The sequence below is a fragment of the Podarcis raffonei genome, chromosome 8, assembly GCF_027172205.1.
Source record: "Podarcis raffonei isolate rPodRaf1 chromosome 8, rPodRaf1.pri, whole genome shotgun sequence".
Lineage (NCBI taxonomy): Eukaryota > Metazoa > Chordata > Lepidosauria > Squamata > Lacertidae > Podarcis > Podarcis raffonei.
Window position 1 is genome coordinate 39,797,251 of NC_070609.1, and position 17,439 is coordinate 39,814,689.

At 38.5% G+C, this 17,439-nt stretch overlaps 1 protein-coding gene across 4 annotated transcripts in view; it reads left to right on the forward strand.

Moving 5' to 3' along the window:
• CBFB (core-binding factor subunit beta) overlaps positions 1 to 16,835 on the forward strand; it is a 42,116-nt gene extending 25,281 nt beyond the window's left edge. The window contains exons 5-6 of one of the 4 annotated variants that reach the window (XM_053399469.1): positions 7,365 to 7,488; positions 14,527 to 16,835. In XM_053399469.1, coding sequence (XP_053255444.1) covers positions 7,365 to 7,488; positions 14,527 to 14,549 — 147 coding nt within the window. In that variant the 3' untranslated portion in view covers positions 14,550 to 16,835. Of the gene's footprint in view, positions 1 to 7,361; positions 7,489 to 14,526 lie in introns of all 4 variants that reach the window. The other 3 variants (XM_053399467.1, XM_053399468.1, XM_053399466.1) reach the window with 3 other exon arrangements.
• Positions 16,836 to 17,439: the final 604 nt, after the last annotated feature.

Sequence of the window (17,439 nt, forward strand, 5' to 3'; positions counted from 1 at the left end):
AAAAGTAAGGGGAAATGTTTGTGCGTGTTATGGAGGGAATGCCTACGGGTGGCATGCCTACAGATTTTCCTCCTCTAAAAACTACGTGCGTGTTATGGTTGGGTGCGTGTTATAGAGCGAAAAATACGGTAGTTGTTGCATCTTCAATCACATATGATCAACATATTTCAGTCTCCCTTTTGGTTCAAGTAAGAAGTCTCCCCACTCTCCACCGTTTTCCTTCAAAGAAAAGAAGATAGTAGAGAGTAGAAAAACTTCTGTCATGTTCTTTCAGTTTCCCTTGTTCTTTCTAGGAGGTCTGCCTTTGCTCTTAACTTCTTTATCTTTTCCCCTTTGCGCTTCTGAACTTCCTTGTCCATAATTTAAAATGCAGGCAAACCCTGTGCTTTCTAGTTCCATAGCCATCCTGCTTATTCTGTAGTTAAATAGAAGGAAAACTGAAGCTTGCTTATACCTACTTGGGTAGCAATAGGTTCACTTGCACTTGGGGCATTGAATAGTCATGGTGTACTTTAGTGGTTATTAAACTAATCATGCATTTGTCTGTGATAACTGATAATTCTTCATTAAGAAACTCTGAAAATTCGACAACATAAAGCCTCTTATTGACCTAGACCTTGTATTAGGCTTTTCTTTGATGCTTCCATCTCATTCTCTTTTCTCAACTTTGGCCCTCCACCACCTCTTTTTCCTATAGTTCTGTACCTAATCCATGCATATTTTATCCAGGCCACTCCTTCTTTTGTTTATGACCTAGCTTTCACAACTAACCTAGCATGCTTGACTCCTCACCTCCTCTGTCTTTTCATCCCATGAAATGCTAGAAACTGAAACAGTGGCAGATGCATGGCTCACAGGTGACAATAAGTAGTTTTCTTAATAGAAAAATAATTGTCTTTGAATATAATTACACGGGAAGAGCCTGCTGGCCCATGTAGTTTGGCATCCTGATGCCCATGGGAAACCCACAAGGCAGATTTGAGCACAGGACACTGTGGTTTCCAGCAGGGGATTTTTAGAAGCATTGCTACCTCCAACTGCAGAAGCAGAGCATACCCATCATGGCTAGTAGCAGTCTGTAGCCCTCTCCTCCATAAATTTGTCTAATCCTCTTTTGAAGCCATCTAAGTTGTTCGCATAGTTGAACAATGCATGGTATGAAGTAGCACTTCCTTTTTCCTGTCCTGAATCTTCCAGCAACCAGCTTCATGGGATGTCCATGAGTTCTAGTGAGATAAGAGAGGGAGGGGGAAAAATTCTGTAACCACTTTCTCCATACTGCACCCTATTTTATATATCATCTTGCCTCTTCTCAACGAAATGAAAAAGTCCCAAACGCTGCAATCTTTCCTCACAGGGGAGTCACTTCACCCCCTTGATTGTTTTGGGTACCCTTTTCTGAACCTTTTCCAACTCTACAATATCTTTTTTCAAGTAAAGTGATCAGAACTATACCCCAGTATTCCAAATCTGTTCACACCCTAGATTTATATAATGGCATTATGATGTCCTCAGTTTGAATTTAATTACTAAATGAAATATTTGTGCAGTTCACATCTATTTCACATAAAAGTCGTAAAACAGCTTCTACCTGTGAAATGAATTCTTCTCTTAGAAAAAGAGGGCTTTTATTTAATTATGGCCTTTTATTGAACATCCTGCTTTCTTTCTTTTTTTCTTAATAATATTTATTAAAATTTCAGAGGAAATACAAAAATATGAAAAAGAAAAAAAGAAAAAAAATGAAGAAAAAGAAGACAAAAAGATACAAAATACAGAAAAATAAAAATCATTAAAAACAAATCAGTCATTCCATATCCTATCTTTCATCTGCCTATTTCCCCGACTTCCTCACACCTCCCTCTTCTTGTATCCTGATTCAATCATTGTTTCAGCAAATCCTTTCTATATTTTAGCTTATAACCAATTAATTAACTCTATATATCCTATCCATCTTTCACCATATTCTGTTATTCAATTTGCCTTACTTTATTTAACCTTATCTTACCATAAAATACCTTAAAGCTTAAAAAACTTAATACTTATTTATCCTTATATCATTTCTGCTAAAGCCAGTCAATTTCATTCCAACATTCTCCCTAATATTCATTAATTTTACACTAATTCCCAAAATAAAAAATTTTCTTTATAGACTCTTCCAATTTTCATCCAACGTCCCTTCTTTCTGGTCTCGGGTTATGTCAGTCCTTGCTATCCATTCCATCTAGTCCATCAGCCTGGTAGTCTGATATCCGAGGCTCTTAAGTCTCTTCCATGCCCCTTCTGCAGATCTTTTTCTTCTTGTTTATTTTTGCACTTTTCCTTGTCTTTTGTTGGTCTCTTTCTTAGTTTCTTTCCTTTCTCCTTAGGGAGTAGGTCTCCGGGGAATTTCCACCCATACTCATGTCCATCTCCCCGCATCAGACCAGCCCATTCCCCACAGTCCCACTCCCCACAGTCATCAATATAATCCAAAAGATCTTTAACAGCATATTTCAAAATCTCTCCAAAGTTGAGAGCCTCCTCAGCTCCCAACTCCCTCTGGCCTAGTTCAAGTTCATTCTTCCAAAACAGCGGCTTATGCTCCTGCAGGGCCTCGGGTCTCTCCATTTGTGTTGCTTGAGATAGCACCGTAGCTTCTTTCATTATTGTCTGCCCTTGCATTTGCCCAGTCGAACCAGTTTCCTGAATTGGTCCCTGTATGATTTCTATGTCAATATTCCCTACTTGTCCACATTCACTGTTTACAACAGTCATCAAATCCAACTTCTCGTTCATCAAATCCACCTTCTCATGCAACTGCTCCAACAAAGCACTTGTCTTGCAAAAAGCAAGCACCAGGACTTCTTCCAAACACATTTTTATTCAAGGTCACAGTCTGGTCCCACGGTGTTAATCTCACAGCTGTGAAATCTCCAAGTGAACTGCAGCAACAATTTGACAAGCTCCCTCTAGAGGATACAATTTCTATTTGTGTCCATCTTTTTTAAATCATGTCCAACAAAAGAAAGTTACTTTCAATTTTCGAATATTTTGTTTCTTTAAAATGCAACAGGCAACATTAGAATCAATTTGTTTCTCTTTTTTCTTACTATCTGTCACAATATTCCATTCACAGTCAATGGACGTCTCCGATAATTTCTGTCTTTGACACCCTGTTCCCAGGTTTGAGACGGTGGAAACTTATTCTCCTTTACTCCCTCTCCAGCAGGCTTGAACAATTTAGTCCCCCCCCCTTTTCTCCTGCTTCCAAGAGGGTTTTAATGGTTATAAATGAAGGAAATTTCGACCTTTGTAAAGTGACTTTCCAGGCTATTAGCTTACAAGATTTTTGCTTCAATCTATTTACAAAAAGCGGAAGGCGGACTTCCTGTTTTGAACCTTCCCGCTTCAGTGCCAAATTAAGATATTTCTTGATCCAATTTTCCGTTTCTACTCACGAGTACTTGTTTAGAGTCCAATTGTCGACAGGAAAAAGTCAGCGCTCTCCGGCAATGGCAATGCGGCTTCCCTCCGTGAAAATAGCATTCAGTTCGCAGCACCACGCCGATCACCCCACTTCACTCTGGAGTCCCAAAAAGGGGTCCCCCGCGAGTAGGGGAGGCACTCCTGGTGCTCTGCCGAACCCCACGTTCCCAGGCTTCTTCCACCTGGGATTTCTAGCGGGTCCCCACCTTCGCCGTGGCGGGTAGACCCAGTTTCCACGGAGCCAGTTCCTCCAATCGGAGGAACTCCGCCATTTCGCCGATGGCGCTAACCCGGAAGTCTTATTGAACATCCTGCTTTCAGCTGTTTGGGTCTTGCTTCTCTATTAAAAGATATTGATTTTTTTTAAAAAAAAATCAGATCCCTGAAAGACCTTGTATTATGCTATTCCAACATAAAAATTGCCAAGGAGAGATGGAGCTGCTACTTAAAAATAGACCTTAATGAAAAATTTGCACATTGCCCTTTAGTGCATGCTGCTTGGGCTTAAGCTGATGTTTATTGACTGACAGATGTTTGTATTAAAACTAAGCAAGGCCACAGGGGGAACTCTTCCACATCATTTCACAAAATAGCTTTAGGGTGCAGGAAGTGCCCTAGGCAAAAAAGGCAATTTGACATTCTCTCACTACAGACATTTTATTTTAAAATTTAATGTACTTAGTCCCTTGGTATATTAAAATGTAGCTGGATTCTCTGGAGCAGGACTTATTTAACCTGCACATTTTTGCAAAGCCACACTTTTAAAGGAAAATCATCATGCTGAATGTAGCATGCTGTACTTTGACAAATGTAGTTTAAAAGTTTTGATTATTAAAAAAAAATATTAAAAGAGACAAGAAGAAGAAGAAGAAAGAGTGTAATTCTGCCTGGAAAAAGTGCAAGAGAATTTCACTTTATTGCATATTGTTAGACAAGTAGTTCTTTAATATAGGTCAATTAGTTTGTGGGGAGGACCAAAAAAAGAAACTTGAACAACCTCGCTGCAACTATTAGAAATAAGTGTGCTGAAGAACATTTGTTGTTGTTGTTTAGTCGTTTAGTCATGTCCGACTCTTCGTGACCCCATGGACCAAAGCACGCCAGGCACTTCTGTCTTCCACTGCCTCCCGCAGTTTGGTCACTCATGTTTGTAGCTTCGAAGACACTATCCAACCATCTCGTCCTCTGTCGTCCCCTTCTCCTTCTGCCCTCCATCTGAAGAACATTTAGAAATGTCTTTGAATTTTAAAACTTGGTGGGAAATAATGTAACTTTGGTGTATGGTATTTCTAGACTTACTCTTTTTGTATTCTGCTTTGCATATTATATTGCAATTCATATTTAAGTACATCATGCTAACATGTTTTCAGAGTCCAATATCTTTAGTGGGTCTTAATTATCACCTTTTGTCATATTACAACATTTACCTAATCTATCTAATCTATCTATCTATCATCTATCTATCATCTATCTATCTATCTATCTATCTATCTATCTATCATCTATCTATCTATCTATCTATCTATCTATCTATCTATCTAAAGAAGGTGCTATCCTGTGCTCACATGCAGAAGATTCACATAGAGCTTCTTGGTTGCCTCTCTTAATGCTGCTTTGGTGACATAGGCCCTTCCTAACACCCTCTCCCTCAGTGGCCTCTTTATGGCACAGCCTTTTTCCTCAGCTGGCATATTGCCAGTGCAGGCACTGTCTTGTCCTGTTTCCTGTTTTCAGGATGAGCAGGACACCATGTCCTCTTCTTCCTTCCCTCTCTAATGATATGGTATGGGTGCTCTGAGAAAAAGCACAGGGCTCTCTCTAGTCATCTGAACAGGAAGTCTCTATGGTTCTGGTTACTATCAGTAAGGGTTATGATAAAGAGAATAAGGGTGAATATTATAAATTTATAATAAAATAAGGCAAGATTTCGCTGAATAACTGTAAGAATTTGGAATACAGAAACGGGAAGTAAGGGGAGGTCGAGGAAGTAAGGTTTACAAATTGGGTTATGAAATGGTACTTGTTTTTATGTTTTATTATTGTCTGATGTTTGTTTATGTATGTTTTGTTTTTGTTATATTAAAAATTGTTCAATAAAAATATTATTAAAAAAAAAAAAAGAAAAAAAAAGGAAGTCTCTATGGTTCTGAGTCAATGTGAGGAGAGGAAAAACACTAGGACTATCCAGCAGGCCCTTCCTGTGCCATTTCAGCTAACCATGAAGCATTGGCAAATGCCTGCTCCTGCTGGCCAGCAGCAACACTAGCAGACTTCCAGCAGCAGAGCCATTGCTTCCAACTGGTCTGAGGAAGGGTGGTTTTCCCTTTGTCCTCAGACAGGGAGAAGGGGGAGCTGTTACTAATGATGATGTAACAGCACCTGCTGCTCCTCCTTTCCCGTTTACTGCTGAGGCTTTCAGTACTCTCTGTAATGCCCATAAAACTTTGAAGATTTCTCTACCCAAGCATTTTGGGGGGGGGGAGGCTGAGGAGGAGGAAGTATTTGATGTGAGGGCTACCCCTGATGTCTAGCCAAATGTCCTTTTTCCTTCCAGTTTTAAGAAGACCATTTCTATAGGAGTGGGCCAAACCTAATGGGGTGCGCTATTGGGCTTGGCTCCTAAGAGGCTTTGCTCCTTGCCAGTGTGGTGTAGTGGTTAAGAACGGTAGTCTCGTAATCTGGGGAACCAGGTTCGCGTCTCCGCTCCTCCACATGCAGCTGCTAGGTGACCTTGGGCTAGTCACACTTCTTTGAAGTCTCTCAGCCCCACTCACCTCACAGAGTGTTTGTTGTGGGGGAGGAAGGGAAAGGAGAATGTTAGCTGCTTTGAGACTCCTTAAAGGGAGTGAAAGGCAGGATATCAAATCCAAACTCTTCTATATAGCATGGCAAAGTTCAAAGTTTCTTTGGTAGATGCCCCATTTCCCCTATTACTTGTGGCCTGGTGGCTGCCAGAGACATAGGTATGATTTCCCCAAGAATGTAGTGGATAGGTGTCCTGAAGTCTTTCGCCATAGGGCACATGAGGTCATGCCTCTGGTAGTGAGGGTCATTGCCGCTTCTTCTGTGGTGACATGGTGGGCTTCCTTTTCACTGCTTGAGGAGGTACCCTGTGGTTGCTATAATCTCTGCCAGGGTCTTCATAAACCAAAGAAAGATTTTGCTTTTATGATGGATGTGGGGCTGGATGCCATGCAGTTTGCCACCAGGGCTATGGCTACTGATGTGGCCATTGGGAGTCACCTGTGGCTCAAGACCTGGAATGTTGATGCAAAATCCAAAACTAATCTGGCAACTGGGCATTTCTTGTGGGAGGGAATATGTGGGGATCCTCTGGAGGAATATCTGATGGAGACCAAGAACAAGAAGACACTATCTTCAGGGTCTAAGAAGGAGGAGGAGGAGAGATGTCACTTAGAGCAAATCTTTTTGCCCCTTTTGGGTGCTTATGGTCCCAAAAATATAGCAGGAGCCAGTGGTACCAGTGCAGGGAGCAGGGAGAGGCAGAGATTTTCCTCTTCGTGAATCTGCATGATTAGTAGCTCATCTCTTTGGGTGGTCTTGTTGCTCCGTTTCTTTAAAATCAAGTCACCTAAATCCAGTGGTTGCCCTTATGGTGTGGCAAAGCTGCCCTCCCAATACTAGCATTAATAGGATAGGACTGCACAGGTACACCAACAGAGCAACTGCAGTGATCATGCTGGTGTGCTCATGCAGTCTTAATCTCACCACAGTCTGCCCCATATAGGTAAGCTATGTCAGTGTTGGGAGGGCCATGCCACAGCCCACTACTGCCTAAATGATGTCTAGAGGTGAGCAATTGGAGAGATCTTCCTTCCCCCCAAATCAGTGTAAAGGTGCTTCTTGTGTGACCCTGTGCTTTTGGTTGGTAGCAGGAAGATGCATTGGCACAGCAGGCTTTTGAAGAAGCTCGGAGAAGAACTCGTGAATTCGAGGACAGAGACAGGTCTCATCGGGAAGAAATGGAGGTGAGAGTTTCACAGCTGCTGTCAGTTACTGGTTAGTACTCTACCAAAAATCTAGATTTTTTTTCTCAATAAACTACTGCCTGGAGCATGTTGCTAAAATCTTATGTTTTATTTTGATGTTGTCATTTTAATGAATCCTGTTTGGGTTAAAAGCATTATATTAGTACATTAAGGGTACAAATTCTTCAATCAGTGCAATTTTGCCACTTGAAAGTACATAGCTGCTGATCTTAGAATCCCTAAAAGCTAAAACATATTTTACTTTAAAATGATCTAATCCAGCATTGTTAACTTTCACCTCTTGGACAAAGTAATTCAGACTGTGTGCCCTATTTCTGCATATGCCACAGTAGTTACTGCATGTGATAGAATTTTGCATTGAATTATGTATGTACATTGTTAAATAAAGAACCAAAGTTTGTCCTACCAATGGTGTAGCAGACTGGCAGATTTATTTTTTTATAGAGCAATGGGGAAAAAGAGGCAAATGTGGTACATATCTGTTGGGCAGTATACACATATACAGGACGTGGGTGGCGCTGGGACGCGGGTGGCGCTGTGGTTTAACCACAGAGCCTAGGACTTGCCAATCAGAAGGTCGGTGGTTTGAATCCCCATGACGGGATGAGCTCCCGTTGCTCGGTCTCTGCTCCTGCCAACCTAGCAGTTTGAAAGCACGTCAAAGTGCAAGTAGATAAATAGGTATCGCTCCGGCAGGAAGGTAAACGGCATTTCCGTGCACTGCTCTGGTTCGCCAGAAGCGGCTTAGTCATGCTGGCCACATGACCCTGAAGCTGTATGCCGGCTCCCTCAGCCAATAAAGCGAGATGAGCGCCAGAACCCCAGAGTCAGCCACAACTGGACCTAATGGTCAGGGGTACCTTTACCTTTACCTTTATACACATATACATACATACTTGGGAAGTAATAATTGTTTAAAAATACTCAAAACCAAATTAAATATTTTTCCCCTTGTTCATTTCCCCCCAACTTTAATACATTTTTAAAAGTAGTCTTGATCATGGAGTAAATGAAAAGATTATCTTGGCTAGCTTCAGCATTGGTTCTATTTTCATAGAGGGAAGATATAGAAAAGTTTCTTTTAAAAAATCAAACCATGAAACACTGCTTTTTTCACATACATATACAAAGTAGACCACTTAAAGTCTGGAATGATGAAGATTGAAAGTTTCATTGTTATAAATCATACCTTGAGCTGCTGCAAAGTCTGCATATATATATATATATATATATATTTAAATCATGCATCGTTTAAATGGATTTAATAGATACCACATTTGAGTTCAATGAAGACAGAGAAACCCTTGCAATACTTTGTCTGCCCCTACCAAAAGAGAGGCGCCAGCACTTGGGAAGCATTCAGCCAAACCTTAGCAGCATATGAAAATGATCAGAATTTATTCTTTATTTATACAGCTTACTTTCCTAGAAAAGATGTTCCTTTATTTTATAACATGCTGTGCAGCATTTTTTTAACTATTAAGAAGCCAGTAGATTATTACATCTGCAAAGAAATCCAACAAAAAATTATTACTGAATCATTCAAACATAATCAGTCACATTTTGAATTTTATTTTATCTATTTTAAAGGATAAATCAGCTGAACTGTTCTGGATTTATTAGAGCTACTATTGTTGATTACCACTTCAAGAAACTGCAAAAACATTTTTTTTATAATCTTGCGTAAGTGGAAGATTTCACAAATAAAATTATAAGAGCATGTTCAAATAACATTTATATAAAATAGCAAGTCTCTTTTAAAAAAATACAAGACTGACATGTGCTTATTTGAAAGGAGAAAATAGATGTACAACACAAATAATATGGAAACAAGTTATGGCACGTGGCTTGAAACAGTATTTGAAAAATGTTTTCTAATTACAGCAGCCAATTAAAGTTTTTTTCTGAGCAAATAAGTTATATTAGTTATTGATTAAGTTTACACATCTGTGTTAAATGAAGCTGAGACTTTTTTCAGCCAGTGAATTCTGCTGCTGGTACCTATTCTGCTGCTTTTCTGCCCTTTCAAAGAATTGCATAATACACCAACCTAAACAAAGTCCAACATTTCTGGAACTGTAGGGCAAACTAGAATTTTATGCTAAACACCTCATCCAGCATCCTTCAAACTCTGTAGCAGGGATTGAGAGTTGAACTAAAAGTACTTTGCATATCTCTCTGTCTCTGCTTATGGACAAGCCTGCACAAAATAAGCACATTTGCATATATCTGCTTAATATGCAAATTTTATACAAGCCATTGAAATGAGTTTTTCATGGTACAGAATGAAGAATATTAGGCCCTTATGCTATTTGATAGCTGTTCTTTATGACAGAAGGTTGACAGTTTGAGAGCAGGAAGGATGATAAAAATAAATGACAAAATCATTTTCAGCAAAGCATCTTGATTCTTTGCTGGTCATGCTTCAATAAGCATAATATGGCAAAATGACCAAATCAGTTCAGACAAGAACATTACAAATGCTCTGTTTACTGAATATACTTTTGGCTGATGTCATGGACAGGCGATTTCCCAGTGTATTTGTTAATATTGTGGTAGCACTCTCCTACCCCAGCATAAAGGGAATTTGACAAAAAGTTGTTTCCTGTTGTTGAAAGACAGTAAATGTGCTAAAGTTTCCAAACTCTTTTCCTATCCTAATGTTTTGTATAATTTTAGTAAAAACAACCAAAATAACAGTCAAAGCTTTAAAGGTGTGCCTATTTAACAAATGTATGTTAAATGTTCTAATTATCACTAGCTGCAATTCATTTTGCATATAACTGCCAACTAAGATTTCACTTCATGCATCTGATGAAGCAGGCTTCAGTCCACAAAAGCTTATGCCAGAACTGTCTTCAAGATGTCACAAGAATCCTAGAAACAAACCCCTCTGAATTATTTAAAAAAAACAAAACCAGAGTTTTGCAAATAAAAGGAGCTGTAGAAATAGAATTCAAAATGGCTCAGATGATGCTTTTCATTGGACCAGTTGTGTCTAGGGGAAGAGGAAAGCAAGCTTTCAACATGCAGCCTGGAGGCATCAGAACGAAGAATGCAATCCAGAGTATGAATATAAGAAAAAAATATGTCTTACCCCTTGATGGATTTTTGTATGGCGAGATTGAGAAGCTGGCATCTAACATCAGAATATATGGTGATGGAAACATTACTTTGCATGCTTTAAAATACTGAAATTACCAGTTGGCCATTTCCTTTAATAAGGAAACTTTATCACAACATGAAATTGTAGCTGAAAATTGAATCCTAGCCACCTAATACTTTTTCCAGTTTCACTAGTATCATATCTTTATGTCTATGAAAGGCAGCTAAATATCCTACCTTTCTTATGGGTTTTTCCCACTAGGATAAAATGTACTTTCAGTAGAGAAAGTATTGTTTCATGTCTGGTGGAGATGCTATAAATATATAATTACTATTGATCACTGTCAGTCACTGTCTCGCTGATGCTCAGCCTCTTTCTAACCTGCATTGACTGGAAGAAGTTGCTTATATTACAGTATTGCTTGACTTGCAAAATTGATCTGCATGATACCACACTCAGCATTGATTTTGGACAAAATGTAAAAGGGTTTCTTAGTATGGCATTCAGTTGCACTTTTTATGTATACCATTTGCTGCTAGATAACATCTTTACCGTGCAATCCTGTGTGTGCTTACTCGGAAGTAAGTTCCAATATGTTCAGTGGGGCTTACTCCTAGGAAAGTTGGATTGCAGCCGTAAACAAGTAAGGCTGTGCTATTCTGTTGCCATGATGTATGAGAGAAAGTGAACCTTGATTCTGCTTAAGTAACACAGAAGTTTATTTCCCCCCAAAGCATTTCAGTAACAAAACAAAAATGCTTTTGTTTTGAAATGCTAATACATTAGACTTAATACTGTGTATCTGTAAATATTTTATTTTGCATTTTTAAAGAAATGTCAAATTGAAATTTACTGTGATACAATTCAAGTTATTTGACATTGCAGTATGTATCTGCCATCACCATCACATTCCAGTGCTTGAATACCCTTAGCAAAATGGTTGTAGCCTATGTCTATTCTCTTTCCCACTGCATTTTGAAAAAAGTTTCCTTATATGAACTACCTTTTCATTCAGTTTTTCTTCGCCATTTGTGAAACAGCATGAAAAACCTGCTTCTTACACAAAAAGCTGTGTTTGGTGTCAATTGAAAATGAATGACCCTTACAATGAAAGTCACTATTTTTTCCTTTTAAGTAGTGATTTATATCCAGGGTACACTCTTCATATCTCTCGTGGATAGCAAAAGGTAATACAAAAAGCAGCTCTTAGCCTCACATCATCTACTTCTAGTACAGATTTGGGCATTTCCCCACATCAGGTGGGGCAATGACATTTCTGTACAAATTGAGATAACAGATTTGAATTTTCTGTGGTTTTGCAGAGAATTCTGGATTATACTTGGTTTGTAAAGCCACACACATTAAAAGAAGCACAAGAAGCTAAGGAACTCCAGTAAGAGCACCTTAAATTGTGTCTCTCTGGTAGCTGCCTGCCTAATCTGCCTGTAAGACACAGCCAGCACCATCTGCAGGAGTTGCCATGAACTGGGTCATGGGGACTTCTTTGTTCAGGCTGAAAATTGATTAACAGTACAAACTAAATGCAGTTGCTGAGGTTGAATTTCATACACTCAGACCATGAAACAAAGAACTGTCTGTAAAACACTGTTTATTTAGCTTAACAGAACTAAAGTTTAATTTGTATATATGGAATCTTGCCTTATTTATTTGCTTTGCTAACATGAATTGCTTAAACAGTTAATTCATAAGTTTTCATTTTGAGGTAGCCAAGACAATAATATGCAGGTTGAGAGTTAATTTAACTAAAAATCATTTTACAATTTTTGACACATTCAGGACCCCATAAGACAACTCCCCTGGTGCCAGCCAATGTCGAATCATAACTAGATGCCTATGATGGTCTTTGTGCTTTTACTAATCTACATTTTGGAGTTTGGCTAAAAGGCACGATCTAGCAAGAGTAGAACCCTTTTTTAGATCAACTTATGTTGCAGTGATGTGTTTTAACTGCCTCTACATTGTACTGCCTCTCTCTTCCCCACTTCCTCCCCCCCTTTTTTTTGCTAAATACTGAGGACCAATTGGTATATAATAATTACCAAGGCCTGTCCCAAGGTATTTTTTCCCTTAGGAAACTGCCAGTAAAACTTGGTTCCATGGTATGATGCATTCCAGCAGATCGGGGTGCTCAGCTTCTTAAACACCGAGAACCAAATATTCCAATGAAGTAATAGGTTACAAGAAAAATGTATGTGCCTATATCAATCTGAAGTTCTGCCAGGTAGTACTAATATAGAGGTGTTTGCTTTTTTGAAGAAAAAACATTAATATGATACACAAACATGTTATCTTGGTTTTCAGCACAGTCTTGGGCTACAGAAAAGGTGCGAGACGAGATTTCCTAAGGGAAGGGTACTTTAGGAATCAGATGGGCAATGAAGACCACCAAAGTTGCTCCTTAACAGGTTTTTCATTAACAGGATGAGGAAAATAAGAACAAAGCATGAGGAAACAGACAAAATCTTATGGTCCCTTCTATTGCCAGAGAATCCTTTCCCTTCTTCTGCTGGCAACTGGTCAAACTCCTTACAGGCAATTTGTGCAGCATCAGTGTTGACAACTGTCTTCACTGAGATTTCCACTGGCCCTTGGTGGGCTTGGGCCTGATATAAACACTTGAGCATTTGTTCTTGGGGTCAGCTTCCCAAGACCTTGTCTATGATTATCTGGCAAGGCCAGAGGAATAGTCATAACAAACAGCAGACTCCACTTCTCTTTACCAACAAAGAGTGCAACTGTTAGAAGGAGAGATTTGCAGCTCCTTGTAGCATACAGGAAAAAATGCTGCGACTGATTTCATTTTGAGTCTATTTCGTTGTCTCTTGGGTATAAAAAGGGAGAAAAATATAAGAATGATATCCAACTGTGGCATCCCACCTGCACAGCAGACTTCTGCTTTTGCAAAAGGCATTTGCGTTTTCTCTTCTCCCTCCTTCAGCTTCCAGTCTGCCCCTAAAATCTATTCCAGCAGGTTGGGGAATCCTCCAGAGCAAATGTGGGATGGGGAGAGGAGTTGCACCTGGCGCCTTCGTTGCATATCTTGAGGCGCCAGGCGAAAGCAGTCCTCCCAGGCCTTTGGCTAACTGGGGGAGTATTGTTTTTACTTGTTACTATGTTATGTATTTTTGTTTTTATATTGTAAACTGCTCTGTGATTCTCAAATGAAGAGTGGTAGAGAAATATTGTTATTATTTCTAGTTTTGCTTAATGATGTTTGCTTAACTTTTTTTAACGAAATTCATTTTTTCAATGAAAGCAGATTGTCAAAAATGTCACTTGCCATTTAATAAATGCATCCTTAGTGCTGTTTTTAAGTTTTTGTCAATTTCCTCTTTTTTGCTTTCTGAATAGAATCAATACTAGCCCAGGTCAGACATAAGGGGAACCACTGGCTTCCCCTCTATGACTGAACTGGGCCACTGTTTCCTTCATGATTTATAAATTCCTGTCTCAGCAAAGCCAAAAAAATGACTTCTACAGGTTTTCATAAGGTCTGGTTTGTATATTAAAATATTTGGATGAAGGTGAGTACATGGAAATGGTCTTTATGCCCCCACTAAAAAGAAAAGTACAATTTCCATTCCTGTGGCGTAAGTAGAAACTGCTTACAACCGAGTGACAGCAGTGGCAGAGATGCTTGGTCTTCCCTTTCCTAGGGTTAAGACTCATATCCTAACCCTTTTAACAGCTGGGAGAGCCAGCCCTGCTAGCTCTATGGGGTCCTTTTTGATTTGACGAAAAGTGTGCCATGGCCATTCTGGGGAAGAGCATGGGGATAGAGAGGACCATTTTTGTCAAGTATTCATAGTGTTGGTTTAGAATAAATATTGATATACACCATTTGAAACCATATTTTGCTTTAAAATATTCAATACATTTTAACTCTCTTCCTCCTTTCTCCACCTTTCCATGTTAATTCAGGCAAGAAGACAACAAGACCCTAGTCCTGGCTCAACCCTAGGAGGTGGTGATGATCTCAAACTGCGTTAAGTGAACAACGGCTGTGCCATGAGTGTGACGCTTAAACTTGGCAAATGATGGAATTAAAAGACCAGAAACTGTGATAACTGGGTATATACTATCGTCTATTCCCTGACCTGCAGCAACCAAACTATCATGTCCCGCCATGGTTTGCACTATGTTTGTGTTGTATTATCTGCATTTCTTTTCTTTAAGCATGTTGCCAATGGGAATTGGAATTCTTGTTTCTCTATGCAAGCTTATAATTTTGTTGGCACTATTTTAGTGACGAGAACAATTAATGCAGCTATAAAAACAATTCCTCAACTGTAATATTCATTCATTTCAGAATAGGTCAAACGTTGCAGAATAAAGTTTTTTGTGTCTTTTTTAAAAAACAAAAACTTTCAAAATAATTTTTATATGGGCTTTTGGAAGTTTGTTTGTCATAGTGTTCTTGCTTTTACACATGCATTCTTTGTGGTATTGTCTTTTTATGCACTTTCTCTTTCTTCTTTCAACACATTTTATTCTTTTTACATTACTGTATGCAACCTAGACCAAGTAACAGTGTTGTCAATTGATTTACTGAATTACATGTTTATAAACTTTTAAAAAAACCACACTCCAATATACCATGAAATATTGTTAACTTAAAGTTAATGTTTTAGATGGCAAAATGTCTAAATGAGATTTTAATCTGTCCGCACGTTCTGTTGTAGATTCTGTTCTGCAGTTACTAGTCGTAGTTAATGTAGTTCAGATAACCTGCTGAAACTGATTGGAACTCATTGCAGTATGGCTCTTCAGGGACTCTGTAAAAATCTGAAATGGGATACTCCATCTTTCTGATTGCATTTGACATTAGTCTATGATGGCTGAGGGTGAAGCTGATATCTTGAATACAATCATGTTGAAAGTAGCTGCTTAACTCTTTTTGTATCCTATTCTTTAGCTTAGATTAAAATACGAATTGAGACATTTGAATTGTATGCAAAACGGTCTCATATTGGCCCAAAGTTGCCTTTGGTGTGTTTTTTGGTTACTTAACAATTTTGTTCTGATACTTTCCAGTAGCGTAAGATTTGGAGAAAATAATTATTAAGGATTGTTCACTTTTGCACTTCAGCCCCTGCTTTCTTCTATTATATTACTCAAGAGTACTGTTTACCAAATCTTGTGTCAAACCAGTTTTGTTTCTCCATTTGTTATGTGGCGTGAACATCAATCTAATCTAAATTATCATTTTAGGCTTTAAACCACAACATTCATTTTCTGTGTTAATATGAGTAGAATGCAACATTCCTTGTCAATGCTGGTAGTTGAACTTATAACAATTACAAATATCTGAACAACTTCCCTGGATATGACAACTCTGAATCTTTTTTTAATACTCTTAACAATCATCCATAGGTACTGTCCCAAACAGATCCATTAAATAGAAATATGTTGCTCATGTTAATATTTTTTCCATGCACATTTTCCTCATCCAGTGAAGAAAGAATGGTCCAAAAAGTAGTTTTCTGTTGCTGTTCCATTTTTGTCAGTGATGTTCCTTTCCTTTGTATTTCAAATAGTATGGTTTTCCTGATTACTTCTGATAGTAGTTTCAAATCATGAGTACACAAATTATACTATTGCATATAAACCTTTGCTGTCTGTGTGTAAATAACCTTTCCCCCCTATTATCTAGAATTTGGCTACTTAATGGCCATGTTTGAATGATCATATCTCAGCTTAATAGCCCAATATAAAAATAGATGTTTTGCTCATGCACACAGCCCCTTTGCTACTCTAACTAATGATAGTTACAGGTTTCCTGGTTTTACTACCTGCATCATCAAGGGAGAAACAAAGGTGCTGTGTGCCCAGGCAATAGACTCATTCACATATTGGCTTGTTGAGCCCAAGATACAGTTGTCCAAACTGGGCCACCATGTCTTAATGCTGGCATTAAGATCACAAGCCCTCTCCCTGTGCTAGCTAGTGCAGACCTGCTAAACTTAAAAACTTTAAGTTATTGATGCAATTTGATATTTTTTCATAATTTCTATTTAAACAAGAGTTGCATCATCTTCAAACTCATCTCTTTAAGAGTTGCCTTAAGCTTCAAGATTGCTTTTGCTATCTTTTTGTGCTATGTTAACCTTACGTTTATAATAAACTTATGTGAGTGAAACAAAGTGGTTGTAAATTACTTTGTAACATGTAACATAAAGTGCTGATATGTGCCATTGTATGCTTAGAGATAAAGGACAGTTCGGCAAATATTCCAAAGTACTATCATTTTTAGGGGACTTGTGGGTTGCTTATTGTGGCATCTCAGGGTTTTTTAAATCCTTTTATTTCCCTTTTAAGAATTTTTCTAATACAAGTTGAGAATAGAGAAGTTTAGTCAAGAGTTAAATCATACAATTCATAGATATTTAAAAGTTACATTTTGTATCTTTTGATTAGGTTCTGAAACATCCAGAAACCAGTTTTGAAATCTACTTCTGACAACTTCCCTCCCTCCCTCCATTTCATTGATAGGTAGGAGTTGCTCATCATCACCAGCAAGAATGTTCTTCTTCTGAGATCATTTAGCTTGCCCTACAGATCCAATTTAAGAACAAGCAGTCTTTGAGGTCATGGGGCTGTATGAAGAACCCCAGACCTCCCCTCCATCCATTACAGTTGCAGAATGCCTATTTTGATTTTTGATTATTTAATTTATATACTGATTAATATATTAAAAATATATCTAAAGCAGCAACAGACAACTTAAACAATATATTACAAATACATTACACACACACAGAGGGGAACCTCGGTTCTCGAACTGCTCCGTTCCTGAATGTTTTAGCTCCTGAATGTCAAAAACCCAGAAGTAAG